Genomic DNA, 27,217 nt, shown 5'->3' with positions numbered 1-27,217 from the left:
AAGACGAGACTAAAATGTTTTGCATAAAATAAAAACTAAGATAAAATCTCTCTCCATTTTCGTCTACAATCATCTCTACTTTTTCATCATGAGATAGAATAGATAGAATGAGATAGAATATTCAGCTGTTACGCCATCAAAATATTCCGAATGAGTTCGTACCCGACCCGACCCGCGTCCGACAGAGAAGTAAAGCCGGCCACACACCGCCGGCGCAGCGGTGCGCGGGCAGTGTGTGTTGGGCATAACAAGATATATATGTCCGAGCCCGACACAGTTAAAGTAAATTTTTTCTCACACTAGTAATGACATGTTTATGTTTGTACCATGAAAGCACGCCTTTATTAAACGAATGCAAGGCATTTTGGAATTGTCAACCGATCAGCACAACAAGCGTGCGTTAACTACGAGCACAATCATAACTTCATAATACTTCCACACAGTAGACATTCCTTGACTTTTGATCGTTTTAAACTCTCCCGATGCCAATTGCGTTGTCACATATAGTATGGACGCTTAGAACCGTATAAGACCGTAACAGGTAAATGTTCAAGAGACTGAACACAAGCACAGATCCCTCTAAGGTTTCCCTTTTCAAGAGAGACCTCAAAAGCTGTGCGATGTTTGCTAAAAAATAAATACTCGCTGGAATTTTACTTGTGAAATGCTGAAGGTGTACACATAAAAACCCAGAGGTTTTTATGTGTCGGTAGTGACCAATCTGAGCAGTCTTGGGAGAAACTCGGAAGGACTTTGATGCGGGTGAACACAATTGCACACTTCTACAGTGTGACACCATCTGGGCTATCTCAAGGCCCAGATCTCCTGTGTGTCCCAGTGTTATGGCCATACCGGGCCCACCCATGACCTTTCCGCATCAATAGGCTGAGCTGTGTTTCTCTGAATGGCCTTATCGCTCGGGAGAGATCAAACTCCAGAGAGCCTGCTTTCACTGGGAATGTACCTGGGCTCTGGTTCCAGTGGCTGTATTGGGACCGAGTTCTCTCTGTGGAATAAGATGACAGATATGCTTCTTCAAAAAAGACCCGGAAAAGACAAAGGTTTAAAGAGTCATGGATTTCTGTTTGGATGTCGTGATAGATTTTGTGTCGGCTGGACAAGGGAAAGGAGAGTGTAGGCATGTTAATTATTGTACTGAATTACAGTAAAGGTAACATTAATGTTCTGTGTTTCGGTCAGTTCGATCCTGATCAGTGCTTCAGTTAGCTTCAGTTCCCCGCCTCAGATGTTTCAACCGACATGGCCGGTCGGTGTCCCGTTAAAGATAGCAGCAAGGGAACCCTGTAGTTTTTTAGTCCCTCAGACAGGCTGGTAATGGCCGAAAGATGCTATCCAGTCCTTAAGCAGACCTCTAATTACTTTATCGGGGAAAACACAGCCATTCAACCCTCCGCTGCAAACAATTACAGTCACTCTACAGTCCAAAGGGTGCCCGGCCCGGCGTGGGTCTTGGAGGGGTTGCGCAGTATCTCATTACCCCAGCATTTCATTTCACAGCTTTTTTGTTTGGGGTTTTGTTGACTGTCACAGATTGGTTTCAGGTTTGAAGTCATGTGGTCTCATTTGGTCAACGCTTGGATCTCCCAAATTGACATCTGAACAAAACATAACCGGGACAAAACCGTTGTAGGGCTGCCACTAAAGATTATTATTATTATTTTTGGATCGATTATTTTACAGATTAATCTAAACATACATTTTTTCTACAAAAAAGGGATTCAATACATTGATATCTGAGACAAAATGAGTAAAACAAATATATGACAATTTAATTTCAGCTATAATCTTCAAAAATAGTTCTTTCTGTACAGAGATTTTTTTAAAGATAATAGCTGAAATTAAATAATTAGAAAAAGTACACCCAAGCAACCTATTTAGAAGATAATGGCTGAAATTAATTAATTAGATAAGGTATACACGAGCACGAATAATAAGCCCCATTCTAGTCTCAACAAGTTAAAACCAAAACTCATTCATGGCGAACAGCAGGCGAACAAGGGATAATGACTTAATAACAAGCGTAATGTAGCAGCCACAATGGCAAAAGCTCTCCCTTCTAATAACAAAGCGTTGGTCATTTGTTTCATACATATGAACAGATTACGCTTATTATCGCACAGAACCCCGTCTTCTCTTCCCTTGACGAGCTGAGCTGCTCGGTGCCCAAGGGCCCAAAGATAAGCATCAAAAGAAGGCATGTCGGCGTAGGCCCGCTCTATTGTTGGAAAACAATGAAATGGTGGGCGGCACAGATCGGCTCAGTGTTTTTGTTATTTCTGGCGGTCCACCTTTCAATATGGCAGAAGTGCTGCTCTGAATTATCATCGACATTTTGCACATATTACCGTTTTTAGTTGTTGTCCGATTCAAAGTGTTCCCGTAATTTTGAAGCTTTCATTCCGGGGGAAACACCCAATTTCTTTGGTGGCAGACTCTGCTGGAGCTGCAATGTATTTTAGAAATCTGTAGATATTTGACACAAAAGGACTAATGATGCAAGCCAAAAGCAACTGATTGTACAGCAATTATGTATAATATATAATATAATAATTATAATATATGAGGTAACACATTTACCCTAACCAAATTAAATTGTTATAGTTTGAATAATACATACTAAATATCAACGTTGATGCATTGTCAGCGTCGGTAGTGACCGCTGACGTCGACGAATCACAGCAGCTCTACTTGCCATTGCTTGTTCCATTTTATGATCTGCCCTTTTCTCATCGGCCTCCCTCGCCCTCCTGTTTCCATAGTGACCAGTGAGCTGGTCATGCTGAGCCTGGACCTGGTGAAGACGCGGCTGTCCGTCATGAACATGGAGATGAGGAAGAACTTCATCCAGGTCATCCTCACGTCGCTCATCGAGAAGTCGGACGCCAAGATCCTGCGGGCGGTGGTGAAGATCGTGGAGGAGTGGGTGAAGAACAACTCTCCCATGGCCGCCAATCAGGTGAGTCGCATTTCCGGCTGTTCATGTGTTGTTTGGATTTAACATTTATATTATTAACTCTATATTAACTCGTGAATCCGTCCAGAGGAATGTTTCTTGCTAGCGCTGATATTGATGTAAGCAACTTTGACTTTGACTGATTCCACCCTATCGGTGTATCACTCAAACGTGTGATTAAGCCAAAAAACTCTCTCACTCGCTCTCTCTCGCTCATTTATCTACCAAATCTTTTTAATGTTTTTTATATTAAACCCACACAAGAGCAGTATTCCGCCGATATGAGGTTAAGGGTTCAGAACAAGGCTTGTGGAGAACTTTTAGGAAGTTGAGTGGGCAGAATAACTAAGAACATGCAGTGCGGTGACATGGAGTGTGTAGCTTGTTATGGGGGCTTACCTAACTAGGCACAGGTCTCTGGGTGTTGCCAAAGGGCAGAGACACGGTTTGGGTAATCATGCTGGAGATCATATTTCCGTGGATTATATGACTTCTGTGCAGGTGTTCTCAGAAAAGTGAATATGATATGAAAAAAATGTTTTTAATAACAATACAACCGTGAGCATCATTAAATAAAACCAACTCATTCCCCAGGTGCATGTGGAGTTTGAATAAGCAGGCGTAAGCCGCTGTCAATCACGCGTAATGGGAATTGTCAGTAGTGTCGGAGAACGCGTTTGAATATTGAGCTTCTGTGGTTTAGAAAATAAGGAGCATGTTCATCCGCATGCACTTTCCTCATCGCCACGGAAACCAATCACCCACGCGTTCTCTTGTAACCCACCCACACTCTTGTCTCTGACCAAGCTGCCCCGCGAACCTTGCCCTCACCCTCTGACCAACCGTTTTGACGTCTCTCCATCCTCCCCCTCCTCCTCCTCCCCCTCCTCCAGATGCCCAACCTGCGGGAGAAGTCGATCCTGCTGGTGAAGATGATGACCTACATCGAGAAGCGCTTCCCGGACGACCTTGAGCTAAACGCCCAGTTCCTGGACCTCGTTAATTACGTCTACAGGTAATTGTGTCCATTACTCATCAGCGGGGTCGATGTGGCCGCCGCCATGGCGACCGTCTTCAGGCAGATGAGGGGGGGGGGCAGGAGGGAGGAAATTAAATAAATAAGCGGGGCTAGTGGAGGAAAACGGGGTACATCATGCTTACCAAGAGTACTAATTCGAGGCGAAACGCTGCAGCGGTACGAGAGGGAAACTTAATAGAATCCCTGACAAGGTTACGGACTCGCTCATCTGGGCGGCAGCGGTCCGACGCAGGGCTGTAATGTCGTCCGCCGAGACCTCCCCCCGCTTGTCGGTTTGCTGCTTGTTTACGTCTGTTGCAGCGGCAGAGGGCCTTGAAAGCCCAGCTCCACCGAGCAACGGATCAGATATGTACGCGGCTTCCCTGTTTAATTCTGAGAAGAGTCTGGGTAGTAGGAGTGAGGGGGAAACAAAAGCAGCCCGGCAAACACAGAATAGTTAGAGGGCGAAAATGGGATAGGCGATGGCCGGTTCTCCCTCTCCACTGGGCGAGGGAGGATGAGTAAGAAGTACCTCGTCAGCGTAACACTGGTGTAGCGGGGTGGATACGAGGGTGGGGTCGGGTCGGAGGTGTGACGGAGTGAACGCTCCAGGGTCTTGCGTAGGTCGCTGTAAAGACGGAACCTAGTCAGCAGGTGATGGGACACTTCGCGAGGGAGAGCCACCCCCCCCCCCCCACCGCTGTGGGCGATTCGTCATCTCTGTCCCTCTCGCTTTCCCACTCCCACTGCCTCAGTCTTTGTGTGTGTAGCCGTTTTCACATATGCCCTCCGTCTTTTCTCCGCATTTGTAGAGCAGGAGGTTCGACCGTGAGGGTCATTCACACTTATTCACACTTGATGCCCGATATGCGGAGATATGCGGTGTCGCTCAGTCATCAGTTGAATCTCCGGCTGCTTAAGGGGGGCGGGCTTGCAAGGGGCGGCATATGACGATCATGTTAAATGTTGCTGCAGCAATGCATATATTCCGTTGCATCCACAACATCTGCATCGATCGATGAAAGATTGGAGCATGAGTTACAGACAAATAGAAGAAACGACGAACAAGAAAGGCGTCGCGAACGACTGCATTACCGGAGGAAGAGAGCGTCTTTTTTGGCTTCATTTCACATCTAACAAACACTGGGACAAATGTAGTTGATTTCTGTGTTTAACTGAGAAAACAGGGAGTGGAAGGACGGGACCCTATAATGTTCAGCCAACCGTTGTCATTAATAATTGTGAGAGTAGCGCATGTGTGTGCGCGAGAATGGCAGTGTGAGTGGACGAGCGAGGAGAGCGAGCGGTAGCGTGTGTCAGTTTAGTGAAGTAATGAACGAGTCCGGTTGTGTCTGTGCAAACGTGTACTGTAAAGTTAGAGAAACTAAGAATAAATTACACAGCCTGTCAAGAATCGGTGGCCGCTTCATTCCGACCATATTCAAACCTATAAGCAGACCCACTGCCGTTACTCCCGAGAGAACATCGACCCTGGACGGAACGTCGCTCCTGTGCTCCTCGACTATGGTCTGGGAGCCGACAGCAGGAAAGGTTAATACAAATATTTTTTAAACCATTCAGCGAACAAAAGGCAATAGGCTGATTATCGAATAGGGTGCAGGTGCCACTCAATGACATGCAAACGTAGACCAAAGCGTCATCAACACGCCCACTCAACTGGTGTGAAATGCTGACATCCTACTGTTCATTCACATATAAGGTAATTAGCATTTCCGCCGGAGGAAATACTACCAAGGGGGGTGGTATTTTTTTAGGAGGTCCAACGTCAGGATATGTCATTCACATATACGGCACGTCGGTAGAATAGATGATCTCTTTCATTCTTATGCCTCGTCTCTTTCCCATGCTTCAACAGGCTCACATTCTCTTTTGTGCAAATGGTAAATAGACTGCATCTGAAAGCGCTTTACAACAAGGGTCTAACATTCGTCCATTCATGCACACGTTCATACACCGGCTGAGTGTCAACCATCTAAGTGTGTGTGACCTTTTGGTTGCTAGCCGACCTACCGCTCTACCTCCTGAGCCAATGCCGCCACATGGGTTTCTTCTACTCAATTCCCGTCGTCTTTACACAAAGCCCCCCCCCCCCCCACACACACACCGACACGTTATTAATCCATCTGTCAGAACCGGTCGCGGTGTCAAAAAACAAATTCACACGAGTGGCGATGGATGTAAAATAATAACGGGAATCCATTGCTTCCGTGGCAGAGCAATGTGTCTGACGAAGTGTCAGAACCTAGTCTCTGAGTTGTCCCCCCTCCCTTCCTCTCTGTCTCGTCACCTGAGTGGCCCCCGCAAAGCCTGTTTTTTTTTTGGGAGGGGGTTTAATGCTAAGGTGTTTTAATGCAAGGCTGTTAGTGCTCTTGGTGCCATTAGATCCCGGCAGTCTTTGCACAGCCGAGCGCAATTAATATCCAGCTGGAGCCGTGATCCCCAGCTCTGTTATCCCCCCCGGCGCTGCATCTTGCGCGGGGTAACGCTAGGAACAATTCAATTATTTACTATGAATGTTATTCCATTGCCACTTATGGTGAAATGCCGTCCATTGCACGTGTGCACTGCGACTGCTGCTACTTGATATTTTTTTATGTTTGGTGTTAATTTCCTTTTAAAATATACACTCAAACTTTGCCGTGTCGGAAGAACCGCATCATCAGGAACGACCCCGTTTCATCTCGTGTGTTTTAACACCCATTTTTTTTTTTACATATCACGTTTTATATTTAGTTTTCCCTCTTTTATGATTTTATTCCCAACTATTATTTCTTCTCTCCCCCCAGGGACGAGAGCCTCTCAGGAAGTGACATCACGTCCAAGCTGGAGCCGGCCTTCCTGTCGGGCCTGCGCTGCCCCCAGGCCCTCATCCGGGCCAAGTTCTTCGAGGTGTTCGACTCGTCCATGAAGCGGCGCGTCTACGAGCGGCTGCTCTACATCTGCTGCTCCCAGAACTGGGAGGCCATGGGCAGCCACTTCTGGATCAAGCAGTGCACCGAGGTGAGGGCCGGCCCTGAGGCCGTCTGCTGCGACTGACCCCTTTTCCTGCTCCCTCATGACATCTATCTATCTATCTAACAGTCAGTGCCATTTCACTATTGTAGATCGTATTTAGCTTTCCATTCTCTATTAAAATCGAGAACGGGAAAAAAAAACAAGTAAGGTTAATCACCGGGTTTCCATCATTCATTAATTTTGAACAAAACGTTAGTCTTAATATTTTATTACGTCACTGGTCATAAAGATTAATGCGTCTGAACGCATGAATAAAGGCATACGGTTATAAAGCAGTTATACAATGTTATATATGACACCTTTTGTGTCACTTCCATTCAATATATTACACTTTAGTGTCGTATATACACACAACTTAATTATCCCTTGTGTCTGTCTGTATGCCTGTCGCCGAGTAACCATGCGTACGTACGTCCGGCTGTCTTTCTGACGGCGTCTGCCTGCGTCTCCAGCTCCTGCTGGCGGTGTGCGAGCGGAACACCATCATCGGCACCAGCTGCCAGGGCTCCATGCTGCCGTCCATCACCAACGTCATCAACCTGGCCGACAGCCACGACCGCGCCGCCTTCGCCATGGCGACGCACGTCAAGCAGGAGCCCCGTGAGCGGGAGAACAGCGAGACCAAGGAGGAGGTGGGTGCAGGGAGGAGGAGGAGGAGGGGGGGGGGGTGGGGGGGGCTGCAGCCTCGCACACAGATCTATGGAGTGACCTAATGCGCACGCACACACACACTAGGCAGGTAGTGGGAAAAGGGCACAGTTATTTGTGTATTGCCCTTTCTCAAGTGTTTAACAGAAGATGTTGTTAAAAAGGTATATTAAACACGATGATCATATTGTTGTGTATTGCATTGATCCGGGTTTTAGTGTTTTATTCAGTGTTTCATTAAAGGCTTAACCAGAGTTTTCAGGAAGTAATTATGTGGTAAAGTCTTGCCTTAAGCAAGACTTTCCATTCAAAGAAAACTAAAAGGTGAATGATTAACATCACGGCGGCGTTTGAAGCTCTTCTAATGTACCTCTCCTGAAACGCAGGATAAAGTGCTGCCGCTGATTTATTAGCTAAATAAGCGGAGTCATTACAAAGACAAACAAAGCTTTACCTTGAAACTAAACGGGAAGTGTAACTTTTTGCGGTTGTAAATCAAGCGGCGGATGTTTGCACTTTCTCGGACCTCCTCTGACGACGTGCCCTTTCAGAACAGCGTGCGTGCACAACAGGGACATGTCATGGCTAGTGCCATCATTAAGGCTCTGTTGTTTTCACTCCTGCAACACCTGCAACCCCTACTGCTCCCTCTCCTCCTTCTCTCTTGTCTCTCCTCATCTTCTCCCTTATCCCCCTCTCTTGCCTCGTGCATCTCACTCCTACCCCCCCCCCCCCCCTCTATCTCCTCCACCTCCTCCGCCCCCCTCCTATTCACACTTCCTCCTCCTCATCAACACTCCTCTTTTTTTCTCCTTCTCGTCCTCTCTCCTACTTACACCTCTCATCTTCTACCCCTTCCTCATCTCTCCTCCTCTCTCCTCCTCAACCCTCCTCCTCCTCCTCTTTCCTTCCTCACACCTTCTCACCCTTCTCACACCTCTCCTCCTGCACCTCCTCTCTCCTCCTCACCTCGCTCCTCCTTCTGCTCCTCCCCACAGGACGTGGAGATCGACATTGAGCTGGCGCCCGGTGACCAGACCGCCGTCCCCAAGACCAAGGAGCAGGCGGAGCGGGACGCGGGGAACCAGCTGCACATGCTCACTAACCGCCACGACAAGTTCCTGGACTCACTGCGGGAGGTCAAGGTAACCATGGAGACGCACGCACGCACGCACACACGCATGTGTGTGTTTTAAAATTACTATCTTAATTTTTTTATTTTTCCAATTTATATTGAAATTACTATTTACCCTCATTTAAAATAAAAAGGAAAGGCATTAACCCGACGCCTTTTCATCAAAATGAATGTCAACATCTCTCCGTTCAGTCTTGTCTTAGTGGGTCGTGTCATTCATATTAAAATAATGATTTATTTTTAATCAAATGGTGAGGCTTAATAATTAAACACTCATTTTCAACAGCTTTGCTGGCCTTTAATGGCCAAATTTGGTCTGTTGGAACACCGCTGCTGTCCAGTTATGGACAGCATAATGTATACTTTTATACATGAGCGTATATGACTTATATTGATCTGACGATTGATCGGACTGATCTTTGATATCTAATCTTTATTTAATTTTCTCTCTCTCTCTCTATTAGACTGGGGCCCTCCTGAATGCTCTGGTCCAGCTGTGTCACATCTCCACCCCCCTGGCAGAGAAGACCTGGGTGCAGCTCTTCCCTCGTCTCTGGAAGATCCTCTCCGACCGGCAGCAGCATGTGAGTACTGACCACCCATTGACCCCCCCGTGTCACCCAGTCTCACCTCGGGACTGGGCCGTCGCTGAAACTCTGCGCCCTACAACCAGGGAACCTTGTTCTCTCTAGGCGGGCCGTGCAAACGAACAGATGGGCTTCGGCAGACGTGTTTGATTCGTAGCCTAACCCTTCAAATTAATGGGAATGGGCTCATATGGTATGGGCTCATAACTATCAGGCGTCATGTTTGAGTGTGATAGTAACACCTTGGTTTGCGGTGAAGTGCAGCGGTAATTACCCAAACAAAATAAGTCATTGCGACCTTGCCCGTCTGGAAGAAGGGCTCGCAAATGTGTCGACAGACGGGCCTCATTTGTGAGTTTTGACCGATTGTATGGCTGGAGGTCCCTTTTTTGTAATGTAGAGTGCGTAGTAGATCGTAGGTTTAGAAATGGCATCATGGTGTCTGGTCCTGTCTGAGCCCCTCTATGCTCTGTCTTCCACTTCCTGTGTGAACATGGGAGTGGGTAGGGTGTTCCCCTCCAAGCACTTTCCTAGTCTCCCACCCTGCCCCTGGGCATGCTTGAGCAGGGAGCATACCCCCCCCCCCCAGCTTCTCTCTCACGACCCGCGTTGGGAGCTCATCGCTAGGCCTGTCGTGATAAGCAATAAATATAAATAATAATATATATATAAAAAAAAAAATATATATATATATATATATATATATATATATAAATAGATAAATAAGCTTTTTTTCTTTTTTCTCATGTCTCTCTATATCAAAGAGACTGGATGACAAGAGTTTTCACTCAGGAGCATCGGTCTCAACAGACCCCTCTCGCTTCCTTGGCGTAATGAGGAGTTAACCCTCGAGTCGTGTCAGTCACTTGTCAGCCGCATGGTCTCTGTGTGGGGAGGCGGAGCCCTGGCGTTACAGAGTCAGAGCCCAGCTATACGCCCGTCTTCCTAGACGTTCTCTGCCAGAGTGCAGCATGAGAGCCCCGTGAGGAGTAGCAAGCCAGAGAAAACGCTAGTTGAGATTTGGAGGAATGAAAAACAAAGATGGAATCGGTTTCAAAGCCGAAGGCGACAGCTGGCGCGTGGGAGCACTGCGGGTTCAAACCGAATGACAATGGTGAACCACTTAACCTGTGCGAGCCGGTATGTCGCATTTGTTGTAAAACGGTAGCAACTAAACGCGCTAATACAACAAACATGCATCTGCACCTAAAGCATAATCATCTCCGCAGCAGTTTTCCCTGCTGCGGAAAAAAAAATACAACAGATCATGGGACGTCTCCGTCTTCCTGACAGTCCACAATCACGCCTCTTGCACACTACCTCCGTCAATGGACGGATCTCATTGACTTTGCATGGGGTGCCCTCGAAATGCATTGTGGGTCTGTCCATTCTTTCGGCTCCGTGGCCTGCGTCAAAAGTTGAGAAATGTTCAACTTTACAGGAAGCGACGGGTCCGTCATCAGATCGTGGTTATGCAAATACACTAGTGTGCCGCTACTTGGACTCTGTCCAATGAAATCGTCTTTGTGATACAACCCGCCGTGGAAATGTCAAAAAGCCGGCCGGCAGTGGGGGATTTAAGAATGGATTTAATGGGTTTAAGATTTGGGCGATTGCTGTGGTTACACGTACAGGGGCAACACTCTCCTTGCGACTACGGGATCCATTTAGCAATAACAACAACAAGCAGGAAGACGCAGGAAAAAGCTGGCTTTATAACGCCTGGTGCAAGGAGAGCGCAAGGAGAGTGTTGCCCCTGTTGCAGGCTGAGTCCACAAAGACTACTCCCCCATACGTCAGACACGCCCTCGCCCATCCGTCGACGGACGGATGGGCGGAATTTGTTATCGTGACAGGCCTAATCATCGCTTCCCAGCTGCAACGTACCGGGTCCGAAGTTCAGCCCACCGCTAGGCTCCCTGGAGCAAGACATCCTCTGTCCTGCTGCTTAATGACAGAAAGTGTCCCTCTGAGTTGAGGAAAAACCACAAACTAACAGCAGTGGCAGTGACTGAGCCACCAGCCAGGAGCATATCTGTATTTCCTGGTGCGGTCGGGTCACCTACGAGCGTGTGACAGAAGGTCACCCGGACAGACGGGTCAGGAGGCAGTGGCCCGCCATCCCTGCCCCGTGTCTCTGATCGGTCAACCCAGAGCCACCACCACCCTCCCTGACACGGACGGCTGGCTCCGGGATGACCTGTCTTGTGTGTGTGTGTGTGTGTGTGTGTGTGTGTGTGTGTGTGTGTGTGTGTGTGTGTGTGTGTGTGTGTGTGTGGGGGGGGACTTCTAAGAATCTGGCAGCTGGCAAAAGCACACTTGCCTCCAACAGAGGTGATAGAATCGGCTCCACAGATGGAATCGCAGACAAAAGAGAGAGACGCAATCCGAGGCGAGTGCACGTAAACACATGCACGCTCACACACGTACACACACAGATGCAATTGGTCACGGGGATAGATTAACATCCACCCACACTACCTTCATGGGTCATTCATACAGCGGCTAGTTACTTACCGCCGACTAGTGATTGACACAACACACCCACACACACGCACACACAAATAGCTCCAATGTGGCTTCTTGGCGATGTGGAGCACGCAGACGATAGTTAACCGTGACCTTGGCGATCCCACTTCTGGCAAAGGGAAGGGGCTATTCTGCCTAATGAGGACAGATTCGTTTATGCTAAATATGGAAAGGAGAGATCAGTAGGAAGAAAGAGAGAGAGGGAACAGAGAGAAAGAAAGAAAAAAGCCTGTAATGAGTTTAATGAACCAGATGCCTGGAGTATTTAGAGAGTCGTTGAAAGCCTTTGATTTGAAGTGATTGAGCTACACCAACTACACCTCCGAAATAGGCCCTGGAAATAGAAAACGGCAAACCATGTTGTTTTCAACCCCCGTGCTCCGCGGCGACATGAAAAGTACGGAGCGTGCTCGCGTGTGCGCTGATGGCTTAACGCACCGGTGTTATTTTGCGAGCTGAGCCATCCCGCCGCATATTAATTTAATTGATTGGGTAAATGGAGTGGTTTATCTAGCTTGATGAGCTTAGCCGTCAGCACATCCTTCAATTACGGCCCCGGAATCGAATGCTAATTTACCTTTCATTTTCCACGGATTGACACGCCCGATCTTTCAACTCCATTTCCAGGGAGGTTCAGGGTGGGGGCGGGGGGGCGGGGTCTGCATTAATGTCCGTCGTCGCCTGTCAAACTGCCAGAGAACCCATCACTCCCACCTGCGGTTTGTCTGTGTGTTTTGAAGTTTAAAAACCTTCGCACTGAATATCGATTGGGTCATTTTGTTCTTGTTCTCATCGTCATTGCTTCCCTTTGAAGCACAGGTTTCATGAGAAGCTCTATTTGAATAAAGTTGCATCGTTTGAACTAGTGCTGCCACTAACGACTTATTTTCTAACGACTAATCTTTCGACTAATTTTTTGATTAATCGACTAATCTAAACGACTAATTAAAACAAAATTAAATTAAAAAAATAAATAAAAATGACGAACTGAAAGCAGGCAGGCACGCAGCTATGCTGCTCGCGTTTACACCTGCGTGCATGGCGGGGATTAAAACATTACTGCCAAAGTCATATTAAGTAATATAACACAGGTGCGCAACTAGGTACACACAGGAGACGGCAACATTGTTTTCAACGCCTCGGTACCGCACCGTATTAATTCCAAAGTTTTGTAGCGAATAAGTGACGCTGTTTTTGATTTGTTTATTTGGTTTTGAACTAATTGTTTTGGATGCATGCATCGGCTTTGAGTTTGTTTGTTTGTTACTTTGAAATCGCATAGGCTCGCAACACACACACACACACACACACACACACACGTTCATTCATTCATGCACGCACCCACCCACTACAACCTGCCGATCTTCAATCAAAACAACATCAAGTAAGTGATGCCGCAGCGCGTTGACAAGTCCGTCCTGAGGCATCCATAGGCTTTATGGATTATATGTTTGAAAGCCATGACACACTCTTTTACCGGTTGGCCTGAAATACTTGACTTGATTTGGAGGACTCACCTTCTTCAGCCATTTTTCATATGAAAGCAGTGAAGGCCAGGGGGCAGAGTAACCAGCAGGGCGCGAGCAGCGCACAGATTTGTGTGGAGGTGAATTACAGTGAGCCGTTTGAGACGGGAGAACAAAAATAAATAGGCGGTCAATAGGAAAACGACTTGTCGTCTAAAAAAATAGCCGTAGACTAATTTTCATGGTCGATTACATCGACTAAGTTGACCAATCGCGGCAGCACTAGTTTGAACTCACCAGCGTGCCAAGCGTACCCATCCGATCTCTCTTTCTCTCTCCCTCTCCCTGCCCAATGCCCTGTCCATAGACGCACAAAAGACAACGAAAAGCAAAATTTGACCATTTTTCTGTCCTCCTTCCAGACGCTGTCGGGCGAGATGAGCCCCTTCCTGTGCAGCGGTAGCCACCAGGCGCAGCGCGACTGCCAGCCCAGCGCCCTCAACTGCTTCGTGGAGGCCATGTCGCAGTGCGTGCCGCCCATCCCCATCCGGCCGTGCGTGCTCAAGTACCTGGGCAAGACCCACAACCTGTGGCTGCGCTCCACCATCATGCTGGAGCAGCAGGCCTTCGAGAAGGGACTCAGCCTGCACGGCAAGCCCAAGCAGAGCACCGAGTTCTACGAGCAGGAGAGCATCAGCCCGCCCCAGCAGGTAAGGGCAGGTAGACCCGCACCAGGTGTGGTACAGCTGTGGTACACCCCACTGATTAGCGCAGGAGTGTGCAAATGTAGTTTGTAATCGAGAGGCTAGGTCACAGCGGTTGTATTTCGAGATGTCTCAAGGCGTTTGGATCCCTCGATCAGCCCAGCTGTTGTGCAGAAGGTTTTTGATTGTGTTGAAGATTGTTTAGTTATTGATTTAACTGCCGCCAGGCAGTTAAAGCGATGGCAAATTTGCGTTGGCAAATGCAGGGCTTTATCATTTGATGGCCGCCCAGTATAGTTTTACCGTTCGTTGGAATTAGATTTCTTGTCTTGGCTTCCGTCTTGTTTTCTTGAGTTTAGGGCTCCGGTGCTCATAGTGTTTGAGCGTACTGATCGCATTTGGTCAGTGAGGCAACGCTTTTCTCCACGGCCACTTACAAGGGAAACAGGGAGCGGTCGGAGCGACTACCAAAGTATTTGGAAAGATTTAAAAAATAAAATGAGTGCATAATAATAACAATATTCTGTGATAGCGCATGAATATATATTAAATTCCATATTCAAATTGTTGGTGATTATTCAGACCTCTGATGTCTCCTCCTGTCTCCTCCTGTCTCCTACTGTCCACCAGGAGATCCTGGACTCCCTGGCGGAGCTCTACTCCCTGCTGCAGGAGGAGGACATGTGGGCGGGGCTGTGGCAGAAGAGGTGCAAGTTCCCCGAGACGGCCACCGCCATCGCCTACGAGCAACACGGCTTCTTCGAACAGGTGACGACCCGTCTCCTCAGTGTTTATTTGTGTTAGTTTATTTGAGCTCAGAACAGCATCTGGGGTTACTCAAACGGTGTGTGAAAGCATGGTGTATCCCTTCCTAAGCTTTACCTTGTTACTGTATGTACCATCATAACATGACGGTGACTATATTAATGCAAATGATTGCCTTCGCTTTAATTGTGTATATATCGCTCTCCGCATATATCGTGCATAATGCCAATTATTGATTGGCCTTATTAATTTTTAATGCTCAACAGACATACAAATCAAACTATACGTCTTTGGGTTTTGAAAAGTTAGTTAAGTTAATACATTTGGTATATATATCAATATAATAGTAAAAATATAAATACATTTCTTACAATAGTTAGTATGGGTCTGTTTGTAGACAGTGACATTGTTTACTAATGATTTTGCAAACCCCTTATATGTAGTAGTGCTTGTAAAACATTTACGTTGATAAGATCCGAGCAGTCAGTCTATGACCTGAAAGGGGCTGGTTCTGGAGAGACCCAGCCCTAAGCTTACCGTGTTCCCCAGGCCCAGGAGAGCTACGAGAAGGCCACGGATAAGGCCCGCAAGGAGCACGAGCGCAACAGCGTGTCCCCCGCCATCTTCCCTGAGTACCAGCTCTGTGAGGACCACTGGATACGGTAAGCCAGGAGGAGTGGCTGTTTTTATTATGACTAGAGTTTCTGCGCGCACACCCTCTAGTTGTAATTAAACCCATATCTATAATGTGGAAACCCCAGTCAAACCCCAGGATTCTTTTTTTTTACCAGAAGAATACGTCAAGACAGGCAGCAGTAGCCTACAGTCACACATAGCATACACACAAAACATCAGAAAAATAAAACTGAAACAGGGGAGGGGGGATATCAATATCGCAAGACATTTCGGGAGGCTCAAGGAAGAGAGTAATATTAAGTTTGAGCAGCAACGTGTAAAGACATTTAGGGAGGCTCAAGGAAGAGAGTACGGTAATATTACATTTTAGCAACAAAGTGTAGTCTTGTGGTGGACTCTTTAGTCATAATTCACCATACTGTGTTATTGACATGTTTTGTCAATAACACAGTATGGTTATTGAAGGTATAGCAGAAAGTCTTACCTGGGAGAGTTTGACGGCGGCGGGGCCGTTAAAACAGACTCAAGGGGGGAGAGGGGGATATCAATATCGCAAGACATGCGGGATGCGGGATCAATCTTGCCACTGTCTTTCAACGTCTGTGCATGCGTGTGTGCAGTATGTGTGTATGCAGTGTCCTGCACTGCCTTTGTCTTGAAACGTCTGCGTCAGCGCATGTGTGTTCGTGCGCATGTGTGGTGTGTATGTGTATGCGGTCTGTATGTGCGTGCGATGTATGTGTGTGTTCGCGCAGGCTGTGTGTTTGTGTGTGAGCTGCAGGCTGCTTGGCACATGCACACTGACCAACTTGTTAGATTAACTTGTCCGGCCTGCTATTAAATAATAGTAAGATGCTTTTATTATTGCTGGTTTCTTTTACGACTTCCACTATATTTTTTTATAGTGTAATTGGCGCTTTGCTGCACTGTCGCTCTTAACTGGACCAGTGAGGAATTAAAATTCAAAAGAAAGCAAATGATTATCAAGTGTGAGTCAATAGAGAGCAATGCAAATGGGAAATGCAACAAGCTGACATAAACCGACTTTATCGCAAACAAAGGCCAGGAAAACCCTTTTTTCAACACTGAACACTGATCCGTTTCTGAAATAAATAGAGAAAAAGAAAAAAAAAACCACAACGTCTATTGAGATGATAAACACGGCGGTGTTGAGCGCTCCCGGCGCGACCACAGCTCCCCAGCCTCATGGGCCGTGTGTCCTGCTGTCCTCCTGTCCCCTCCAGCTGCTCCAAGGAGCTGAACCAGTGGGAGCCGCTGACGGAGTACGGCCAGTCCAAAGGACACTCCAACCCCTACCTGGTGCTGGAGTGTGCCTGGAGGGTCTCCAACTGGGCCGCCATGAAGGAGGCCTTGGTGCAGGTGAGAGCGCGCTCGCTGCCACGCCGCGCGGCATGCTTGAAAATGGGGGCCCTATGCAAGTGCAGTGATTTTGGGGGGGGGGCGTCGTCTGAATTGGGGCGTGACTTGGCTAATACACAATCACGCACACACACTCACACACGCGTGCACACGTGCACACTAATGTGCACAATCATGCTCACGTACTTGCACACACTCACACACACCCCCGTCGTGTGGTATCTCTAATATCAGCTCCCAATGAACCAGGCTCCTTGAAAAACACTTAAATTAAATAAAGAGTAAATTTCAATTTCTTATACTCATTTTTATTTTGTTACCAGCGTTCAGTGCTGGGCGGCATACAACACAACCTAACTAGATATAGCTCCCCTTTTCCCATCAGCCAGGTGGGCAACCAGAGCGGGCGGCCGGCCTGCCGTAAAGCTGTGGAGTCTGTGTTCGGGCTCCTTGGTCTTCTAATTTATTGGCATCATGTTTTCTAAAACAAAGTGTAGGCGGGCCTTGAGAGCGTGATAGTACCTGACACATAACAAATACTCCCGTGCTGCTCTTTCAAGGAGACTTGGAACAAATCCATTGAGCTGCGTCGTCCTAAAGGTGACACCTAATTAAATTGTCTGGATGGCCAGCACACGCTCACGTACACCCTTTCACCGCCCCCCCGCCTCGTCCCCTTTCCCTCACCCACTCCTGACTCCCTCGCCTCCCCCCTTCTCTAATGGGTAATGTGTGCACCCTCCCTCCTTTTCTTCTTTTGCCATTTATTTATCCCTTCATTTCCTCCTTCCCCTTTTTGTTTTGTAAAGTATTTCATGGCCCATTTTCTCCCTCTTTCCTCTGTTGTGCTCTTTCTCTCCTCCCCTCCCCCCACCCACCAACTTAATCTCCCTCTCTACCCTCTACTCTTCCTTGCCCTCTCGCTCTCTCTCTCTCGCTCTCCCAACCCTTAATCTCTGTCTGTCTGTCTCGGTCTCCCTCTCCCTCACCCTTCTCCCTCTCTCCTGCTCTTTCTCAGCGGCAATGCTCAGGGCCTTAGCTGCTAATATTTACAGCACCTGTGTGTGTGAATAATTACTCGGGCATCTGCTGCTAGATGATTTGTTTTATGTGCAGAAGAAGACAGCCGCCCTCCGTCGCCACCACCACCGCCACATCAGCGGTGAGGCGATCCAGTCGCTCGCCCGCCTCTCAGGCAAAGTCCAAATGTCCCCGCTTTCAATTAACGTTGGCCCTTGATAAGGGTGGCCCTGACTGGGGGATATTCATCACACGTCGCCCTGATAAGTGCGCCTTGACCGATTGTTGTAATTTCCTCCACTGTGGAGAGTGAGCGCGAGGGAGCAAGAGGGAGAGAGGGAGAGGGGGAGGGAGAGAGAAAGGGGGGGAGGGGGAGAGAGCTCCCGTGCACGTCATGAGCACAGACATTCACTCACAGACATGCACACCTATTTCACTTATTCCCCGAGTTGAGTCATGCCGATCGTTTTTTTTCTTCCGTTGTTTCCATTATTTTCGTTCACGGGAAACACACTCAAACTCAGGCACGCACACCGATACACGGAGACTGAACACCCACGCACGCTACAGTTTAACCATATGAGCCATCACTTCACCCAGCCCTCTTTTGTCTGCTAATTGAGCTGGTTCATTCACCATCACATACACACAGACACACATACACACACACACACACACACCTATATTTACGTGTGTGTGTTATATGTTACATGTGTGTGTCTCTGACACACACACACACACACACACACACACACACACACACACACACACACACACACACAATCACAATGTGACTTCTCACACCCACCGCCCGATCATTGCTATCACTTTCTCTATTTGACACAGAATTAATCAGTCTAACTCGGAGAACAGGTACACGGGCGACACGCTGTCACACCGACCCACACAAGGAGCCAATCCACCGCAGGCTGTTGTGCGCCGCCGCTCCGTTAACACACTCAGCGCTTTAATCAATGGCGATGGCCTTTTCCCTTCTCGTCAGACGAGACATGTTGATTATTCATTAGCACAAAAGTCCTGCAGGATGAATGGAGGGAGGAGGCGGCGTTTGGCCCGAGTCTTTCTTTTGTGCGAGAAGGTGCGACCATTTTCGGGGTTCCCTCCCCCTGCTCTCTTGACGGATGATTTTGCTTAATTGAACTGTACGGATCCGGTCGCGGCCGGTTTCCGTTTGGCTCCCTATCCGACGGGGCGTTGTTGTTTGTCCCCGGTTCGTTTTTGATTGATCTTTTCAGTGTCACTGGGGTGCAAAGCTAGATCCAGAGAAAAACATTAACGTGTGTGTGTGTCTGTGTGTGATCAGGTGGAGCTGAGCTGTCCCAAGGAGATGGCGTGGAAGGTGAACATGCACCGCGGCTACCTGGCCATCTGCCACCCGGAGGAGCAGCAGCTCAACTTCATCGAGAGGCTGGTGGAGATGGCCTCCAGCCTGGCCATCCGGGAGTGGCGGAGGCTGCCGCACATCGTCTCCCACGTGCACACACCTCTGCTGCAGGTACGCACGCCACACACACACACACTCACTCACTCACTCACTCACACCTCCAACTTGTTGTTGTCGAGAATCGTGCAAATAACAAACACACTTTTGTTATTTTTACACCAAACGTATAGAATGTCTTTCTATGGGACACACGTACACACTCACAACACACACGCTCTTCTCTGCAATGTGTGGCCTCCTTGTTTACCCAAAGTTAGGTTTGTTGGCGACATTAAGTAGGGCAATACATTTAATCATCTTATGTCTGTGAAGGTTTGTTTCAAATATAATGCTATAAATATAGTGCTAATCTGCAATATATACGTAAATATATCTCTATTATGTTTTGAAGAAAAACATAACAGAATATCAACTGAAACAACATGCCTGCACTCGTATGAGAGAGAGACACACACACACACACACACACACACACACACACACACACACACACACACACACACACACAGTGTCTATTCTAGATCAGGGTTGATGTTACTATGTAGGGTAAAACCCGTCCTTCTATTTTAGAGAACTCTTGCAAACAATAAACCATAAAGGAGAAAAGACGACAGCAGCCACCATGTCTGCCCTCATAGGACACATACACATCTCCTTGTTCTACACAGTGGCTGCGTAGTGCGGGAGCTCGGAGAGTATAAGAAGTTGGGATATAAGGGGACTATGTGTAGTTTTGCCTTATTGGAATAAAGCAATTCGAGAGCCGTCTGTCAATAGATACTTCATCTGTGGCTGCCAGGCATTACGTTGTCAAGGGACTCGACAACCCACTCCATCTCTCCGTCTCTCTGGCTCTGTCTCTCTTTGTCTCCATCTCTGTCTCTCTTTTTCTCTTGCTCTGTGTTTCTGTTTCTCTCTAGCTCTCTCTGCTCTCTCTCTGTTGCTCTGTCTCTGTTTACCTCTCTTCTTGAAAATAGGTAATAAGGAGAAAGAGAGACTTAGAGAAATTACAACAGACAAGAGGGCCTAGATGGAAAAAAGGGAGAGAAAATGACGAGATGATAATTGAAAAGGAAAACTGATATAGGAAGAAAATTAGCCGGCAAGTGAAGGAGCTGAAGAGAAAGCGATGAAAAAAAGAGAGCAGGAATGAGGGAGTTAGTTTAGAAAGGCTGTAATTACCGCGCTGCCGTCAGATAGCATTTGATTAAATACCTGCAGCAGAATTACATTTACATGATAAATGGGAATGCTTGAATGGAGGTTCGGAATAGGCTATCAGCTGATATAACAGATAATTGTGAAAAATATTGCATTGCCTAATTTATTTAGTTTAGACGGTGGGGGGAGGGGCAGCCTTCAGTACAGCTATGATTCAGGGGAGTTTATCTTTTTAAAATGGCTATTGGAATCCGCTGGCGACATTCTTTGTTATTGTGTGTGTGTGTGTGTGTGTGTGTGTGTGTGTGTGTGTGTGTGTGTGCGGGCACATTATGTGCATTCTCTATCTAGTGTCTCAAGTATAGCTCTAGTGTGTGTGTGTGCGTGTGTCAGTGAGCATGTGCGTGCTTAGTGTGCTTGTCTTAATGCATGCCTGCTTGCATATGTGCGGTCCAATTATTTATCCTAGCCAAGGGAAAACAAGCTATTTATTCTTCTGCCCAGTGGAGCAGAGTGTTGTAAATCTCCATCCCAGACTCTATATCTCATACCCACAACTCTTTGAGCCCTGGAAAATGAATAGCTGGGGCTTGGCTGCTGAGAATAACATGGGCAGGGGGGGAGGAGTGGGGGGTGCAAATCTCTCTTTAAATCAAGCCATCATTGAATCCCGGTGCCCGCCACTGACTGACGGGTCGATCGGATTATCACCTGCGGTATTGATCACCAGCCACACTATTAATATTGAAGGATGGGCGGCCATAATGGAGCAATTGATTACGTGTAAAAAAACAAATAATAATACGGCTTTGGCCCGAATCGATGAAGACCTCCTTTGCCACATGAAAGGGACGGAAGGTTATCATTTTCACATTTTCCTACCTCCCCCTCTCTCCGTCTTCACTCTTTTCTTCCCTTTCTCTTTTTTTCGCCTCTCCCTCCGAGGAACTAATCATCGGTCGAACTAATGCCATCTTTTCTGAGGGGTTGGAGGGAAGGCTGAGGGCGGGGGTGGGGTGGGTGGGTGTGGGTGGGTGGGTGTGTGGGTGGGGAGAGTCGCGGCCGGTCATTATCAGGCCGTCTCTGGCGGTAAATAGCCGATAAGCCGCTTTGATCCGTCCATTTGGCGTCCGCTCCAACCCCCCAACCCTCCCCGGGGTGCGGATGTGTCCGGTAACGCCGCGCTACAGTGGCCTAATGGCTTCTGGGCTGGACCGGAGGAGCCATCAGTGGAGCGAGGAGAGAGCCTAATAACCCCACCTCCGCGGCCCCCCCGCCGACTCCCTCTAACCTGTCTGATTCTTTTCATCTCTGTGTCTTGATGGCGGTGACTCGCCTCTCCGTCACTTCCATCCCCACCACCTGTTTTCTTTACCCCCCCCCCCCTTCGAATTAGGGTCTTTTATGTCTCATACTACCATCCAGTTTCTTTGCAGTTTTTTTCTTTCTTACTGTCCACCTCTGCACTCCTTCACTTTATATTTTCGTTTCTCGGTTTCATTATTTTTCGACCGAGTTTGTGGAATAGCTTCCTCTTTTTTTTATCTTTCTCCCGTTCCGGCTCTCTCAGAAAAGCAACCCTCCGCACTCTCTCCAACAGCCCAGATTAATACAAAGGGGCTTGATAAGATTCAAGTTTCCTCATGTCAACAGTACCCCGGCTGTATCAAACCCGGGTCGGATCTGCAGCTTCTTTTGTCTTGAGACCTTAACTCCGCGGGAGCCATTCATCTGGCTTTGCTTTTCATTCCCTCCTCTGTGTGTGTGTGTGTGTGTGTGTGTGTGTGTGTGTGTGTGTGTGTGTGTGTGTGTGTGTGTGTGTGTGTGTGTGTGTGTGTGTGTGTGTGTGTGTGTGTGTGTGTGTGTGTGTGTGTGTGTTATCAACGCCATCGCCCAACACGCCATCTCACTTACACCCTCTCCCGTTATCTGTTTTTTTGCATTCAAAGTCCATAAGTTTGGGCGTCCCGGTGGCTCACCGGGTAGAGCGCGTACCATATAGGCCCAGTCCTGAACTCAGCCACCCGGTTTTCGAATCCTGCCCGCGGGCCTTTGCTGCATGTCCTCCCCTCGATCTCCCATACCTTCCTCTCTATCTCACTCTACAATAAAGCATAAAAAAGCTCAAATAAATCTTCACAAGTCGCACAAGTTCACCCGGAAGCGACCCGGTCTGTGTCTACACGGGGTCCTAACGTGACCCCCCTCCCCCCCCCCCCCCTACCTCCACCCAGGCGGCCCAGCAGATCATTGAGCTCCAGGAGGCGGCGCAGATCAACGCGGGCCTGCAGCCGGCCAGCCTGGGCCGGAACACCAGCCTGCATGATATGAAGACGGTGGTGAAGACCTGGAGGAACCGGCTGCCCATCGTGTCCGACGACCTCTCCCACTGGAGCAGCATCTTCATGTGGCGCCAGCACCACTACCAAGGTGTGTTCCCAATGCATTGTGGGTAGTTAAAGTGTGGTTGTGGCGGAGTATCGGGTGCCCACCTGATGCGGACGAGTACGTATATGTCGTTGAATTGAGACCAAATATAGTATTGCTTTATTTTCCTCTTTCTGTCTGTCCGTCAACAATCTCCCAATCTCATTTCCCCTCTCTGTATGTCTCTCTCCCTCTAGTTTATTTGCCCCCCACCGCCCACCCGACCCCACTCTTTCTTTCAAAGAAACCTTTCTGAAGTCTCTCTCCAGGTGCACACTGAATTAACTTGTGTATTTACACAGCCTCAAACCCATGGACACAGAGTTATGAATTTGCACCTATATGTGACTGTTTAAAGTCACACACACACACACACACACACACACACACACACACACACACACTAACACACCACACACACGGCGCCTCTCTATTTCTCCCCGGCGCGTAGATTGATGTTTAGATTTCCAGGAGTCCTAGGAAGCGGTCTTCTCTGAAAGGCCACTATGTACCGTGCCCCCCAAGGGTCTCTGTACCTTTTCCAAATGTCAGCTCGCCAAAAACCCCTTGCTTAATTCACTACAGGATACGATATGCATTCGCTCTCACTCACACCCACGCACGCATGCACGCCCACTCTCACCCACACACGCACACACGCTCACACGCTCACACAGGCGCTGCGGCTCTTCCACCTAGGGTTCTCTGTGGCTCAGCTCTCTCTCTCTCCTGCTGTGACTTTGAAAGCGGTGCACAGAGGCAGCCACTGCAGAATGGGATGTCTGCGGCTGGACTCCTGCTCTCATGTTCTGCCGCACCCCAGATATGATGATGATGATGATAATAATACAAATATTGATGATGATCATAAGCATAACAACAGCGCTGCTGGATTCCTGCAGCGGCGGAGACCGGAACCTGACAAAGCGTGGCTTCATCCATACGACGCTTGCCTTTCTACCGTTTATAGACGTGAAAGCGAAATTGAAATGCCCCGAATGCCCTGAAATACCCCCTCCCTCCTCCCACTATGTCTGTTTCTACAGCAACGCCGTGTTTCACTGAGAGAAAAGAGGCAAATCTCCGCCATTCATTTCCCAAGCGACCGCTGTAGAATACTGTGGCTCGGCAGACCCCATTGAGTGACTTTCTTTTTTTCTATTTTGCATCTGTAGCCATAGTGACGGCCTACGAGACGAACACGCAGCACGACCCCAACAACAACAACGCCATGCTGGGCGTCCACGCCTCGGCCTCGGCCATCATCCAGTACGGCAAGATCGGACGCAAACAGGTACGGCGGGGAGGGGGAATGGTGGCGCGGCCTTTGGGATTCAGATTCAGACCACTGTAAACCTTATTATGGAAGTCGACTTGAGGAGCATTTCCGGCTTCTTTTGCTCCATTGAAGTTGAATTGTGTTGAAGTTGTTTGTATGTTATTAATGAGCAGGCAGGGGGCTACCACGTCCCAAGTGGGATTGACCAATAGAGTGGACCATGGGGATTGAACCGGGAAGCTTTTAGTTTTTTTTGGAGGAGTCAAACATCTTAAAACTGTACTACTCTGCATCATTTCATCATTCCATTTCACTTGTTGTTTTTTAAGCGATCAGATATTGTTTGAGTTGTATAACCACATGGAGACGGTTTCTCCCTGCAGGGCTTGGTCAACGTGGCGCTGGACATCCTGAGCCGCATCCACACCATCCCCACCGTGCCCATCGTCGACTGCTTCCAGAAGATCCGACAGCAGGTCAAGTGTTACCTGCAGCTGGCCGGAGTCATGGGCAAGAACGAGTGCATGCAGGTAAGATCAGACCAGCTCCTCATGTCCTGTACATGTGATCTGCACGTCACGTCCAATAGCAGTGCACAGAAGTGTGGATCGGGGGCGGGCCTCCAATCCCACCACCAGACTCTTACTATAGGATGGGGGTCCGCAGCATATATATATTTTTTTGTCGGCAGCAGTAGCTTAAGGCCTGTTAGGCAGGAGGTAGAGGAAGTTTGCTGGTACTACAGGGTGACAGTTATAGTGGGCAGAGTCTTGGAAGAGGGTGTAACTCTGAAATTTGCTCTTAAGCCCATGGAGCTCCCCTGATTAACAGCGTAAGACCAGCGCACCGCAAGCCATTAAAGTGCCAGTGGACTCTCTAGCCCCTCTCTCGCTTTTTTCTTTCGGTTTCTCTCTCGCTCGCTCATCTCTCTTAATCTCTCCTGCTTTCTTGCACACTCTCTCTCTTACTCTTTCTCTAGCTTCTCTTGCTCTCTCTCTGTCTCGCTCTCTCCTTCTCTCTCTCACCCTTTCTCTCCCTCCTCCTCCATCGTCTGTCACAGCAGTACTTAGGAGACAACTCATCACAGCCTCAGCCTAATGGAAGTTTAGCTTCCACCCCTCTTTACTTTCTTCCTAATGAACACTTTGCAGCCTGTTTGTATTTTCTCTCTTGTTTTCCTTCTCTGTGTGTGTTTTCTTTTTTACCGCTCTGTATTTTAGCCTCGTGTCGGATAAACTATCATGCCAGCTACTTCACTGTTCTCTAGCGTAGCATGACCAAAGTGTTTTACTCTGACATTAGCACTGATGGCTTTGCCTTTGCATTCTGTGTGTGTGTGTGTGTGTGTGTGTGTCTGCCTTTGTGTGTGTGTGTGTTGGCAGGGTCTGGAGGTGATCGAGTCGACCAACCTGAAGTACTTCACCAAGGAGATGACTGCCGAGTTCTACGCCCTAAAGGGCATGTTCCTGGCTCAGATCAACAAGTGAGCCCCCTCGCCCGTCCTTCTCTGTCATGCCTCACATCTGAAGGCCTTTTGTATTTCTGTTGTTTGTCAGGAGGTGTCTGGAGGATGCCAGATAGGGCCACCACGGCGAGAGGCCCTAATCAATTATTCAAACTATTATTTTATCTGATAAATCTGAAAGATTTGTTTTAATCCAAAAGCGCATACAATTCTTTCAGATGGCTTTGCCTGTGACTGAGAGGTAAAAGAGATCAAGATGGGATAAGAAAAAATTCCTCATCATTATTCAACATTTACAACTTATAGTAGTAATATATATATATATATATATATATATATATATATATATATATATATATATATAGTAATATTCCCTATGTTGATTTTAAACCTTAAATTATATTGATCACAATTATTCAAACGTTCTTCAGATGACATTCCCTGCACAAAGATATGTGCTTAAAATAATGCCAGAAATGTCTCTTTCTTTTGCTTGCTCGCTCGCTCGCTCTCTCTTGCGCTCTCTTTGTCCCCTCTGTTCATCCCATCGACAACGACAGCCGCCTTTCTCTCTCTCACTCACCCACACACACACACACACACACACACACACACACACACACACACACACACACACACACACACACACACACACACACACACACACCCTGTGCCCCCTCATAGTTTTCGGCACAATGCCCTCCTGAGGGGTGAAAGGCAAATTGGGGACGGCTTATTAAATGTATGTGCAGCCGAATAATTAACTGGAGGCAATTTGCAGGAAATTTCTGGGATCAGCAAAACCTGGCTCCACCTCGACGGGGGTTTTAACACAATCATTAAGTTTCCCCTCCACACTGTGGGGAGCGCTCGCAGCGCAGGGAGAGCGGTCAACTACACGCTTGTGTGTTTCCTGCCCTTTTACGAACACTTGAAGGCGTGTGTGTGTGTGTGTGTGTGTGTGTGTGTGTGTGTGTGTGTGTGTGTGTGTGTGTGTGTGCGTGTGCGTGATTGAGATCGGCCTTGGCTTTATTAAATAGGTATTGGATCAATCCGAAGGCAGCGGCGGCGGAGCGCCCCGTTTACCGGTTTACCCGGCGAGCCGGCCGTGTTAACACCATCACAAATAACCCAGAACAGGCCACCTGATGCCGGAGACAGACGGATGAAAAGGAATGCCGCTCCGCTCCCCCCAGTGATCAAGGGCCTCGTTTACTTTATCCCACGCTAAAACGCCCGTCATAATAGCCCATCATAGCTGATTGGTTGGGGAGACGCTTTAATGTAGTGCTGGGGCGGTTGAAAGCGGCGCTGTAATTGAGGTGCTTGTGGGGGTGGGGGGGGGGGGGGGGGTTGGGGGGCTTAGCATCTGCTCGGCGTTCCTCTGTATGGGCGGCCGGTCTCTGTTTCTTTGACTGCAGGGTAATGCCCTCCAGGTCCTGCTCCACTTATTTATTAATCAAGGCCTCGGAGAGCGCTAAAAATTATTCAAGCAGTGTGCCAACGAGAGCGGCGGCGAAGG

At 48.1% G+C, this 27,217-nt stretch overlaps 1 protein-coding gene across 1 annotated transcript in view; it reads left to right on the top strand.

The window, feature by feature from the left end:
- The window catches only part of trrap (transformation/transcription domain-associated protein), a 101,599-nt gene that overhangs the window by 48,114 nt on the left and 26,268 nt on the right, over positions 1 to 27,217 (top strand). The window contains 15 exon segments of the mRNA XM_084485574.1: positions 2,781 to 2,977; positions 3,868 to 3,989; positions 6,800 to 7,013; positions 7,481 to 7,660; positions 8,675 to 8,821; positions 9,276 to 9,395; positions 13,816 to 14,103; positions 14,728 to 14,865; positions 15,412 to 15,524; positions 16,743 to 16,878; positions 19,223 to 19,414; positions 22,759 to 22,954; positions 24,127 to 24,245; positions 24,614 to 24,760; positions 25,613 to 25,713. Coding sequence (XP_084341700.1) covers positions 2,781 to 2,977; positions 3,868 to 3,989; positions 6,800 to 7,013; positions 7,481 to 7,660; positions 8,675 to 8,821; positions 9,276 to 9,395; positions 13,816 to 14,103; positions 14,728 to 14,865; positions 15,412 to 15,524; positions 16,743 to 16,878; positions 19,223 to 19,414; positions 22,759 to 22,954; positions 24,127 to 24,245; positions 24,614 to 24,760; positions 25,613 to 25,713 — 2,410 coding nt within the window.

This window comes from Micromesistius poutassou (assembly GCF_964030765.1).
Source record: "Micromesistius poutassou genome assembly, chromosome: 21".
Classification (NCBI taxonomy): domain Eukaryota; kingdom Metazoa; phylum Chordata; class Actinopteri; order Gadiformes; family Gadidae; genus Micromesistius; species Micromesistius poutassou.
The sequence above is the reverse complement of the archived record's forward strand: the minus strand, read 5'-3'. Positions and strand labels throughout refer to the sequence as shown.